Source organism: Odocoileus virginianus, chromosome 7, assembly GCF_023699985.2.
Source record: "Odocoileus virginianus isolate 20LAN1187 ecotype Illinois chromosome 7, Ovbor_1.2, whole genome shotgun sequence".
In the NCBI taxonomy this organism is placed as follows: domain Eukaryota; kingdom Metazoa; phylum Chordata; class Mammalia; order Artiodactyla; family Cervidae; genus Odocoileus; species Odocoileus virginianus.
Genome location: NC_069680.1, coordinates 21,545,229 through 21,557,480, shown reverse-complemented (window position 1 = coordinate 21,557,480; position 12,252 = coordinate 21,545,229). Strand labels below are relative to the sequence as shown.

Sequence of the window (12,252 nt, the reverse complement as noted above, 5' to 3'; positions counted from 1 at the left end):
AATGAAGCTGTGAGCCATGCCATGCAGGCCCACCCACGATGGATGGGTCACAATGTAGAGCTCTGCTAAAACATGGTCCACTGGAGCAGTGAATGGCAAACCAGTCCAGTATTCTTCCCAGGAGAACCCCATGAACGCTATGCAAACTCCAGGGGATAGTGAAGGGCAGGGGAGCCTGGTCTGCTGTCATCCAGGGGGTCGCAAAGAGTTGGACGCAACTGACAACTGAACAAAAATAACAAATGTCTGCTACAAACAATGGCCCATTCAAACAATGGTACATAGTAAGCACCCCTAAGTGCCAAACTATAGACTCCAAGTACCATTTCCCAGGAAAAGAAACCAGGGCTCCTTGGAGAAATGATGAACTCTAGGTGTAGGGCAGGAAACATACAAGATGAGCCCAAAGCATCACATCAGACAACATGGGGGCTACCAGCAGCCACTGGGGTCCTCTCAAGGGCTCAGAAGCCAACCTGAGGGGCTCCCACAGGCCAACAATGAAACCATGGAACACCACTGCATCAAAATGCCCCACATTTAAGTCCATACATTAAAACTCTGATTACTACTGTTGGAGGATGCCAGTGAACCAATTAGGTACTTTGAAAACACACAAATACAAGAAAGGAATCAAGCACTCCCTATATGAACTTTACTATGAGGTAACCAAACAATAGAGAGGGGAATACCAGACCACCTGACCTGCTTCCTGAGATATCTGTATGCAGGTCAAGAAACAACAGTTAGAACTGGACATGGGACAACAGACTGGTTTCAAATTGGGAAAGGAGTACGTCAAGGTTGTGTATTGTCACTCTGCTTATTTAATTTATATGCAGAGTACATCAGGTAAAATGCCAGGCTGGATGAATCACAAGCTGGAATCAAGATTTCCAGGAGAAATATAATAACCTCAGATATGCAGATGACACCACCCTTAGGCAGAAAGCAAAGAAGAACTAAAGAGCCTCTTGATGAAAGTAAAAGAGGAGAGCGAAAAAATTGGCTTAAAACTCAACATTCAGAAAACTGAGATCATGGCACCCAGTCCCATCATTTCATAGCAAACAGATGGGAAAACAGTGGAAACAGTGAGACTTTATTTTTGGGGACTCCAAAATCACTGCAGATGGTGACTGCAGCCATGAAATTAAAAGATGCTTGCTCCTTGGAAGAAAAGCTATGACAAACCTAGACAGCATGTTAAAAAGCAGAGACTTTACTTTACCAACAAAGGTCCATCTAGTCAAGGCTATGGTCTTTCCAGTGGACATGTATGGATGTGAGAGTTGGACTATAAAGAAAGCCGAGCACTGAAGAATTGATGCTTTTGAACTGTGGTGTTGGAGAAAACTATTGAGAGTCCCTTGGACAGCAAGGAGATCCAACCAGTCCATCCTAAAGGAGATCAGTCCTGAATATTCATTGGAAGGACTGATGCTGACACTGAACCTCCAATACTTTGGCCACCTGATGCGAAGAACTGACTCATTGGAAAAGACCATGATGCTGGGAAAGACTGAAGGCAGGAGCAGAAGGGGACAACAGAGGATGAGACGGTTGGGTGGCATCACCGACTTAATGGGCATGAGTTTGAGTAAGCTCTGGGAGTTGGTGATGGACAAGGAAGCCTGGCGTCCTGCAGTCCATGGGGTTGCAAAGAGTCAGACATGACTGAGCGACTAAACTGAACTGACTGAACCAAACAGTAATTGAAAGGAAGTATTTTTCAGTGAGCAAAGGAAGAAGGAATGATAGACTTAGAATGTTGCCATGTCACAACCCTTAATTAATCAATAGATTTGGATATTGAATATCGATGGCTACTGCCATCTCAAGAAGACACCAGATATTATAAGCTCCCTAGCAGAAGAGCATGAAACCACTTATGAAGTCAGCCCCCAACCACTGCCAGATTGAAATTGAATCTGACCAAATTTCTGAAGTCAATGAGCAACTTACAAGAAATACAGAGGAACCTATTAAATGACATACGGGGGTGAGAACACAACTCTCAGACCACAGGATGCCCTTGGAGGTGGTCATAAACTGTGAAGAGATGCATTTGCAAAAAGCATGAGAAAATTAGAAATTTGAACACTGACGAATATTTGATGATAGTAAAGAATTATTACTTTTTAGCTGTGCTAATGGTACTGTGGTTTTTTTGGCTAAAGAGCCCTCATCATTTAGTGACACATACTGACATGTTCATGGATGAAATGACATAAATGAGATCAGCTGCAAAACGCTACAGGGTGTGGAGTGTGGGGAGGATGTGGGTGAAACAAGATTGGCCTTGAGTCTGTAACTGTTGAAGCGGCTGAAGGGTGCAAGGGGGTTCATTATACTATTCTGTAGACTTTTACTTTTTATAGCTTGAAATTTTCCATAATAAAAAGTTATGAAAATACTTGGCCCCATCCCCAGAGATTCAAATTAATGAGTCTGGGCTTCAGCTCAGGCATTGGTTATTTTTTTAAGGCTCCCCAGGTGTTTCTACTGCCTAGTTGAGGTTGGGAACTATTGCAATCACTGGCATGGAGACCAAGACAGAGGCTGTGGAGAGGAGGGAGCTGGGCCGGGAGATGTCAAGGGGCCAGGCACATGGTCCTTGATCTGATTGGTAAAGAACGATGAGAGCGAGTGGTCAAGGACAATGCAAAGATTTCACGTGCGAGTGATGGAGGGGTGCTGGTCACTGGAATAGGGAAAGTGTCAGGGCTAGTAGTATGGGGCACCTGGGGGAAGGTTCCGAGTTAGTTTGAGGTGTTGACTTTGAGGGGCCCATGTGACTGTCAGTGAGATGTTCAGTGGACAGTTGGACCAGTGGGTCTAGAGATCCACACTGAAACCCTAAAGCAGACACAGAAACTTGGGCCCCATCATGCTGTCCCCCAAACCAAGCCAGAGGTCAGGATGACTGCAGCCAATGATGGCATTAAAACAACAGCACCTCCACCCCCTGCCTTGGAAAGGGGGGCCCATATGACCCCATTCCTTTCACGATTGACCATGATTCATCCTTAATCTCCCCACTCCTTGTCCACTTTCCTTGGATAGACCCCCTAGGCCCAGGGTGAGATGGCCTAACCTCCTGAGCAAGTGCCAAGAAACTCCTGCACGTTCCTATGTCCTGTTCTAAAAACTCATGCAGATCAATCAGCATTTGTTTTTTTTTTTTAATTGAAGTATGGGTGATTTACAATGTTTCAGTGAAGAGAAATGATTCAGTTATATATATACACACACATACATATTCTTTTTCAGATTCTTTTCAATTATAGGTTATACGTGCTATATAGTAGGTCTTTGTTCTTTATCTGTTTTATACACAGTAGTATGTATCTGATAATACCAAATTCCTAGTTTATTCCTGGTCACTGGAACAGGGATCATGTCAGGGCTGGTAGTCCAGGGGACTTGGGGAAAGATGCTGTTGATGGTTTAGTTGCTAAGTTGTGTCTGACCCTTTTGCGACCCCACAGACTGTAGCCCGCCAGGCTCCTCTGTCCATGGGATTTTTCAGGCAAGAATACTGGAGTGGGTTGACATTTCCTTCTCCAGGGGATCTTCCCAACCCAAGGATTGAGCCCCCATCTCCTGCACTGCAGGTGGATTCTTTACCAACTGAGCCACCAGGGAAGAAACTATATACAGTAGTGTGTATTTGTTAACCCCAAATTCCCAATTTATCCCTTCCCCGCCTTTCCCCTTTGATAACCACTAAGTTTGTTTTCTATGTCCATGAGTATATTTCTGTTTTGTAAATAAGTTCATTCATATCTTTTTTTTTAAGATTCCACATATAAGTTATATTATATGGTATTTGTCTTTCTGACTTTCTTCACTTATCATGATAATCTCTAGGTCCATCCCTGTAGCTACAAATGGCATTACTGCATTCTTTTTAATAGTTGTTATAGCATTTGTTGAACAAATAGATGACCAGTACATCTGAAGGAAGACCCCATGGTATCAGTCATGTCTGGGTATGCCAGCAGACAGTGCAGCCAGCAGCTGATAGATCGTCCTGAAATGGCCAACACATGTTCCTCCCACAAATATTGAGTACTGTATGGGCCAGGTATAATGCCAGGCAGGAGTGAACTGCAAGCCCAGGGTCCTGGCCCCAGGGAACTTGCATTCTAGTGAAGAAGCAGATGGTAAACAAGTGTACAAACAAACACAGCAGGTGATGACTTGGAGACAAGTCTGCATTCTCAAAGTCTGCACTGGCAGTTTCTTAAGCGACAAGTTTATTCTTCATCCATCTAAGTCACAAGGTCTTTATTTTTTCCCTTGGACAAAAACCATCACTGATCACAGAGGACAAAAAGCTCCCCACTCAGGAGCAGGGACTTACCACTGAGTCCAGGAACTGAATGTAAGACTCCAGCCCAGGTCTGGTTTCGCAGAACTGCCGGAAAAGCAGCCTCCCGATTGGCTGTTTGTCACATAAACTGCAGTAATCTCGGTCTGGAGAAAAGAAAAGAAGAATACGGTGAGACCCAGACAGGGCCAGGCAGAGCCATCAACCCGCATCTGGATCCTCATCCCACATGGATGCAGCAAGGTGACTGGCAAACTCTCAGGACCCCTTACTCATCTCCAGGTTCTGCAGACTCAGAGGGACAAGGTCAGTAGAAAAAGGGGCCAGTTAATACCTTGTCTCTACTCTCCAGTCCACTCCCTGTTCAATGCCCTGAATTCTGTATGAAGATCCTAGCACTTCCTGGCACTAGTGTCCCTAGCTGGCTGATTAGCATGTCACATTCCTTGGTTACAGTGACTGGATAAGGGAGCCGAGCATGCAAACCAAGCCACTAAAATCCACATGAACCACAGATGTTGCCTGGGCACGCTAAGCCAGGGTGCTCTCTCTTCCTCTGGTGCTGGGGTAAGGGTGTGAGGCCAGGGTCTGCTGCAGAGATCTTGATACTGCATAACAAGCTGCTGTGAGGATGGCGTTCACATGGAGGGGAGGTCAGAGCTGGGAAAATTATGAGTGGGTGCTCTGGTGAAGTCATGAATCTGGATCACACTATGCCTGCAACCTGCAGCCCAAACCACATCTGAAAAGCTTATTTATGAGCATTGTTTAGGACAATTTGAAAAAGTTTTTAAATGACTTATAATTCAAAACATGCTAATGAACACAGTAAAAAAAAAAAATCGTATTTGCCCTATTGAAGCAAAGCCCAGTCTTAAAGTGCTTCACATTATGAAAACCCTGCATTTTCCAGCTAAGGAGCTAGAGGCACAGAGGCAGGAAGTGACTAGTCCTCAGCTACTGAGTAGCCAAGAGAATTCTGAAGAAGAAAGACAGAGTAAAAATCAAAGCCAGAGGCCTGGAGACCAGGGTTCTAGTCAGTGACTTGCTATGTGACTCCAAGCAACACATCCGCCCTCTCTGGGCTCTTGTCTTCCTCCGTAAAATGAAGATGCGCACTGGAGGGAAGATGGGAGGGCCCCTTCTGGCTCTTTCTGCAATGACTCTGCAAGAGGCTTTCTCTGGCCAGAAAGATGCTCCAAGGTCTTGCTGAGACACCTTGCCTTGGATCCCCTAGAGCACTGAAAATGAGCCCCTTGATTCTGCAGCTGGACCAGGAAAAGTCAGATGACTTTGTGGGGAAACCAGGAAGAGGGTGAGGGAGACCTGCTTAGGAGAGCTATCCAGAAGACAGGAAAGACTAGATCCTTGTAGAGTGTAGAGGAGGAACCAGGACAATCATTCCTTTAGAGCGGGTTTCCCTGGTGATATGAAACACAATAAGAAGATGGGAAGAAAACCATCACGCCCACTCACTTTCATACCCAGAGAGTTTATCTGCACGAGGTACAGCCCTTACTTGTAGGGAGATTGGTGGCTGTAAGCAAGGGCTCTGAAGCTAAACCCAGGTTCAAATCCCAGCCTCACTATTCACTGCCTGTGTGCCCTGGGGCAGATGACCTGATACTTTATTCCTCAGTTTCCTCATCTGTAAACTGGGAACGATAATTACACCTATCTGCTAGGACCAGTGGAGAAGGCAATGGCACCCCACTCCAGTACTCTTGCCTGGAAAATCTGATGGACAGAGGAGCCTGGTAGGCTGCAGTCCATGAGGTCGCTAATGGTCAGACATGACTGAAAGACTTCACTTACACTTTCATGCGCTGGAGACGGAAATGGCAACCCACTCCAGTGCTCTTGCCCGGAGAATCCCCAGGGACGGGGGAACCTGGTGGGCTGCCATCTAAGGGGTCGCACAGAGTCAGACACGACTGAAGCGACTTAGCAGCAGGGACCAGCATGAGGATTAAATAAGACAATGCAGAAAAATGCCTCAGACTAGATCCCGGAACATAGGAATTGGTTAATAAGCCCCATGTGTTATAATGATAGAAGTGCGGTTTGGGGTCTGTTCTCTTCCCCATCCTTTGTGGAACCTCCTCCCCAGAGTCTGTAAAATTCCAGCCCATGGTTCTAAGGGAACAATTCCTCCCAAGCTTCAGGGAGGGGCATGTGACTCAGTCCCAGCCAGTCAGAGTCCTGTCTCAGGGCCACACTGATAGGTTCAGGGCACGTTTCCCAGGGGGCCTTGGAAGTCCTTCCAGGGATTTTGCTAGAACTTCCAGAAAAGAAACACGTACCCTCTGGGATGACAAGGTCTTATGACCAGTCAGTCAGGAGCCAACACAACTGTCTTTCCCACCAGACAGCGAGTGCCCATGGAGAGTGAAGCCAACATAGGAGAAAGAGTAAGAAAGAGAAGCCCGGAGCTGCAAATATCATAGGAGACCCCAAAGGCAGCTGACTGAGGCCTGCTCTCCCCCTGCACCCTTATCCACCTGTCGCTTAACCCAGCGGTGTTGTGTTTCTGTCTGCTGGGTCAGGAAGATCCCTTGGAGAAGGAAATGGCAACCCATTCCAGTATTCTTGCCTGAACAGAGGAGCCTGGAAGGCTACATAGGACATGGGGTCACGAAAGAGTCAGACACGGCTTAGCGACTAAACAACCATAAACCAAAAGAGCAAGTGACTAGGGCTGGAGAGTTTATAGCCCACTTCTTTCCTGCGTAAACTGCCTGAGGGCGCAAACTGTTTCTGAAGGAATCCACTGGCTCTTGGGGCTTCCCTGGCGGCTCAGACAGTAAAGAATCTGCCTGCAATGCGGGAGACCTAGGTTCCATCCCTGGGTCGGGAAGAGCCCCTGGAGAAGGAAATGGCGACCCACTCAAGTATCCTTGCCTGCAGAATTACATGGACAGAGAAGCCTGGCGGGCTACAGTCCATGAGGTTGCAGAGTCGGACACGACTGACACCTCCACTTCCTCTGTTCTCATTATACTATGTGCAGAAGGCACTCACGACCTTCCCATTCTCTCCAGTGGATACGTTGATGAACAAAGATGAGACACCTTGCAAGTTTCCCCTGGGCCCCTCCTCATGTGGTTTGGGGGCTGAAACTAGCCTTGAATTGTTGCCTCACTCAGCCTACCTTTCCATGCACAGGTGGTTTGGGAATAGCCACTCCAACAAACATTTAACCCACCTCGGGGTGTGGCAGGATCGGTGGGCGTAAAGAGGTGGGGGGAATGGGACACGATCCCAGACCTCAGGGATCTTGGATTCCGTTGGAAAGGTGGAGTGCGTTTGGGTGAGCAGACAAGATCCCAAGTGACAGTAATAAAATGTCAGGTCATCATCAGCGACAGGTGGGTGACCAGTCTGGGGCCTGCACCTGTTAACGCAACACCCTACGGACATAGCCTGCCTTCTCACTGCCTCCCTCTCAACCTGATCCCCTGAGGGGAGAAAACAAACTTTCTCATACTTCCCCGATCAGCTGAGCTTCCCCGGCACCAACACAGAACAAAGTAAATTACCTCATGTCAAACTCCATTTTATTCAATTATGGCAGGGAGCGCCCCCATCGCTGATGCGATTCGAGCGAGGGGCCCTCCCCATCTCTGAAAGCAATTATGAGATTTCATGCACCACACTGCGATTCCTCAAGGGTTCATCTGACAGGGTTTTCTCTCTCCATATGGCGTGTGCTGTCAGTATGGAAACAAGGAGGCTGTAAACTCATAGCACAGTAAACACCATGTGATTCCAACACAAGCTGTCAGCACCTTAGTTCTGACTGTGCCTCTCCCAGCTGTACAGAGGATCCCAGGCAAGAAAGCCATGTGCCAGGAGCCCAGGAAGAAAGAAGAGGATAGCAAGCATCTACTGGGATGTTTCCTTAACTTGAAATAAAGATAAACGGACCTGTCCTCTGAGGAAGCGCAACCACCACTAAGATCAAAGGGCAAAGTCTGCAGTTCCTTTAGAGACAGAGAAGGAGGCCACAGAACGAGGAATAGGAATCTGAGGATTGATCGAGGAGACAGGAAGAGGTGCGGATCAAAGTTCTTGATGTGTCAAGAGCAAGTCCAAGGGGCAGGTCACTTCCGGAAAATCAGAGGAGACTGCAGTTTAAAGCACAAGTTGCTCTGTGATATCAATACATCTTCAGAGCAGATCCTTCCTGGTCAGTTTCTGTGGAAGCTGGGCATGTTAAGAAATGCCCATAGCCCTTCTCCCAAGGGTGTCCTAGAGGGGTTTGGTGGGGAAGAGTTCCCAGCACAGAAGGGCAGGGATCTCTCTGGCCTCTGAGTCTCTCTCCCAGACTGGGAGGCCCTGGGATGCTGGGCACACAGGCAGGCACACACGCATACACACCAGCTCTTCTGAACATGAAAATTCTGCTTTTGGTTACATTGCTCATTGATCTTCCCTCCAAGACAGAAAGAGCCTGTTGTTATGTAAGGTATGAGGGGCATCGGGCTCCCTGATCCCAAAGTATTCACCAAGCATCTAATCATTCCAGCCTATTCTTTGGGGTCCTTCCTTCATTCAACAAACTCTCTTCCAAGTTTTCCTGCTTTATGATACCAGAAGGTTCCTTCAATTTTCATACACTCTTATTGAACTGAACACCTGGTGGGAGTGGATGGTGTGGATGAGTGGATGGGAGGAGACACACTTCATACCCACTGGCGGGTTAATGATCCAGGAGCAGGCTTGGGGTTAACAGCTGGCCATCAGCTAAGACCAAGATTAGGGGTGTGGTCTTTGTTATGTGACATTTGACCTTGGCTGCAGTAGCGTTGGTCTGGTGGACATAGAAAACTGAAGCATATCTAGAGGAAGGTAATGGACAGGGGGTCCAGAAAGCCCATTCTAAGCTCTGAACTTACAGTGCCCTGGGTCAAGGGGCAGACTGCACCAGGGAGGGCTGGGGGGTGGGGGATGTGCTGGAAAGGCAGGCTGGTTCAGACAGGAAAGGGCTGGACCCCAAGGCCAAGGAGACTGGAATGGATTCCTCATCCCACTGGAGCCTCAGTGATTCTAGAGAGCACAAATGATTCAAGTGCAGTGCATGGGAAGGTGGACAAAAACGGGGAGGGAGCAGTGAGTCCGAGACATTTACGGAAGAGGTCGCTGGTTTGGGAGCCATTCCCACCTGTGGTTCAAGCCCCGGCCTTTGGGCAGGGAGAGCGCAGCCGATGTGGTTGCGATCCTGCTTTGGTGAGAAGCCGAACTGAACTGGCTTTAAGAAAACCACATGTGTCATTTGTTTCTTCAAGGGCTTGACACCTCCCAAGCATGCCCACAGCTGGCCGGGGAAGACAGGGGTGCTGCTCCATCCTGCAGCACGCCGAATTCCTGCCAAAGGGGCCTCAGACAGAACCACTGTCCTCTTAGCAAGTTCACAGACATTGGCTGAGCCCCTTCTGGGCACTGCATGCCGAGGACTGTTGGGGCACCTTTAAAGGAGGCTCCCCTCCCCCAGGTTTGTCTTTGTCCGAGCAGTTTGCTTACCGGCCCCACTGAGGCGGGACAGAGGCAAGATCACTGGCAGGGCCGGTCACTGCTCAACTGTGAGCAAACCTGCAGAGCAGGGCTACGGGAAACGCCCCAGCTGAGGGACACACACACAGCTCTCCTGACTTGGGTGAGTTTCAGGGGTGATGCCCATGGGAGGGCTCACTGGAGCATGGGAACGAGAGGGACAGGGTTGCCAAAGGAAACGCCAATTGTCAAGCATAAGAGAGAAGCTGAGTGCTGGGGAAGGAGAAGGTCAAAGCCAGAGAAATAGGGCCAGAGGCTAGGAGGAGGCACCAGGAGAAGCCACAGTGCTTGGCTAAGACAAGTGTGTTATGGCAACAATGCAGGACTAGGTCTGCGACCACTGCAGGGAACCTTCAAGAATGGCTTAAGGTATATGGAGGTTCCTCAAAAAATGAATATGATCCAGTAATCCCACTGCTGGGTATTTATCCAAAAGAATTAAAATCAGTATTTCAAAAAGGAATTTGAATTTCCATGTTTATTTCGACAGTATTCATAAGAGCCAAGATATAGAAGTTAAAGAGGTTAAATAACTTGAGTCCCAGGAGGTATGATCAAAAGATGTCTAAATTTTGGGGGCAGGATTCACGGTGGTGGTGGTGGTGGCTTAGTTGCTAAGTCATATCCAACACTTTGTGACCGCACGGACTATGGCCCATCAGCCTCCTCTGTCCATGGGACTGGAGTGGGTTGCCATTTCCTCCTCCAGGGGCTAGTCCTGATCCTGGGATTGATACTGCATTTCCTGTGTCTCCTGCACTGGCCGGCAGATTCTGTACCACTAAGCCACCAGGGAAGCCTGTTGTTCTTGCTGTTGTGGTTCAGTCGCTCAGTCATGTCTGACTCTTAGTGACCCCATGGACTACAGCACACCAGACTTCCATGTCCTTCACCATCTCCTGGAGAATGCTCAAACTCATGTTCATTGAGTTGGTGATGCCATCAAACCATCTCATGCACTGTTGTCCCCTTCTCCTCCTGCCTTGAATCTTTCCCAGCATCAGGGTCTTTTCCAATGAGTCAGTTCTTTGCATCAGCTGGCCAGAGTATTGGAGCTTCAGTGTCAGCATCAGTCTTTCCAATGAATATTCAAGATTGAGTTCCTTTAGGACTGACTTTCCTTGATCTCCTTGCAGTTCAAGGGATTCTCAAGAGTCTTCTCCAACACCACAGTTCAAAAGCATCAGTTCTTCAGTGCTCAGCTTTCTTTATGGTCCAACTCTGACATCCATACATGACTATAGAAAAAAACCATAGCTTTGGCTATATGGACTTTTGTCGGCAAAGTAATGTCTCTGCTTTTTAATATGCTGTCTAGGTCTGTCAAAGCTTTTCTTCCAAGGAGCAAGCATCTTTTAATTTCATGGTTGCAGTCACCATCTGCAGTGATTCTGGAGCCCAAGAAAATAAAGTCTCTCACTGTTTCCATTGTCTCCCCATCTATTTGCCATGAAGTGACGAGACTGGATGCCATGATCTTAGTTTTTTGAATGTTCAGTTTTAAGCCAGCTTTCTCACTCTCTTCTTTTACCTTCATCAAGAGGCTCTTCACTTTCTGCCATAAGGATGGTGTCATCTGCATATCTGAAGTTACTGATTTCTCCCCACAATCTTGATTCCAGCTTGTGATTCATCCAGCCCAGCATTTTGCATGATGTACTCTGCATACAAGTTAAATAAGCAGGGTGACAATGTACAGCCTTGACATACTCCTTTTCCAATTTTGAAACAGGCTATTGTTCCATGTCCAGTTCTAACTATTGCTTCTTGACCTGCATACAGGTTTCCCAGGAGGGAGGTAAGGTGGTCTGGTATTTCCATCTCTTCAACAATTTTCCACAGTTTGTTGTGATCCACACAGTCAAAGGTTTTAGCATAGTCAGAGAAGCAGAAGTAGATTTTTTTCTGGAATTGTCTTGCTTTTTCTATGATCCAATGGATGTTAGCAATTTGATCTCTGACTTCTCTGCCTTTTCTAAATCCAGCTTGAACATCTGGAGGTTCTCAGTTCATGTATCATTGAAGCCTCACTTGGAGAATTTTGAGCATTACTTTGCTAGCGTGTGAGTTGAGTGCAATTGTGCAGTAGTTTGAACATTCTTTGGCATTGCCTTTCTTTGGAATTGGAATGAAAACTGATCTTTTCCAGTCCTGTGGCCACTGCTGAGTTTTCCAGATTTGCTGGCATATTGAGTGCAGCACTTTCACAGAGTCATCTTTTAGGATTTGAAATAGCTCGACTGGAATTTCATCACCTCTACTAGCTTTGTGATGCTTCCTAAGGCCCACTTGACTTCACACTCTAGGATGTCTGGCTCTAGGTGAGTGATCATACCATTGTGGTTATCTGGGTCATGAAGATC

General features: G+C 47.3%; 1 protein-coding gene across 3 annotated transcripts in view; it reads right to left on the bottom strand.

Annotated features, from left to right (window-relative positions):
• The window catches only part of GRK5 (G protein-coupled receptor kinase 5), a 223,204-nt gene that overhangs the window by 62,255 nt on the left and 148,697 nt on the right, over positions 1-12,252 (bottom strand). For all 3 annotated transcript variants that reach the window (XM_070470272.1, XM_070470273.1, XM_070470274.1), the window contains one exon: positions 4,370-4,482. In XM_070470272.1, coding sequence (XP_070326373.1) covers positions 4,370-4,482 — 113 coding nt within the window. The remainder of the gene's footprint in view (positions 1-4,369; positions 4,483-12,252) is intronic.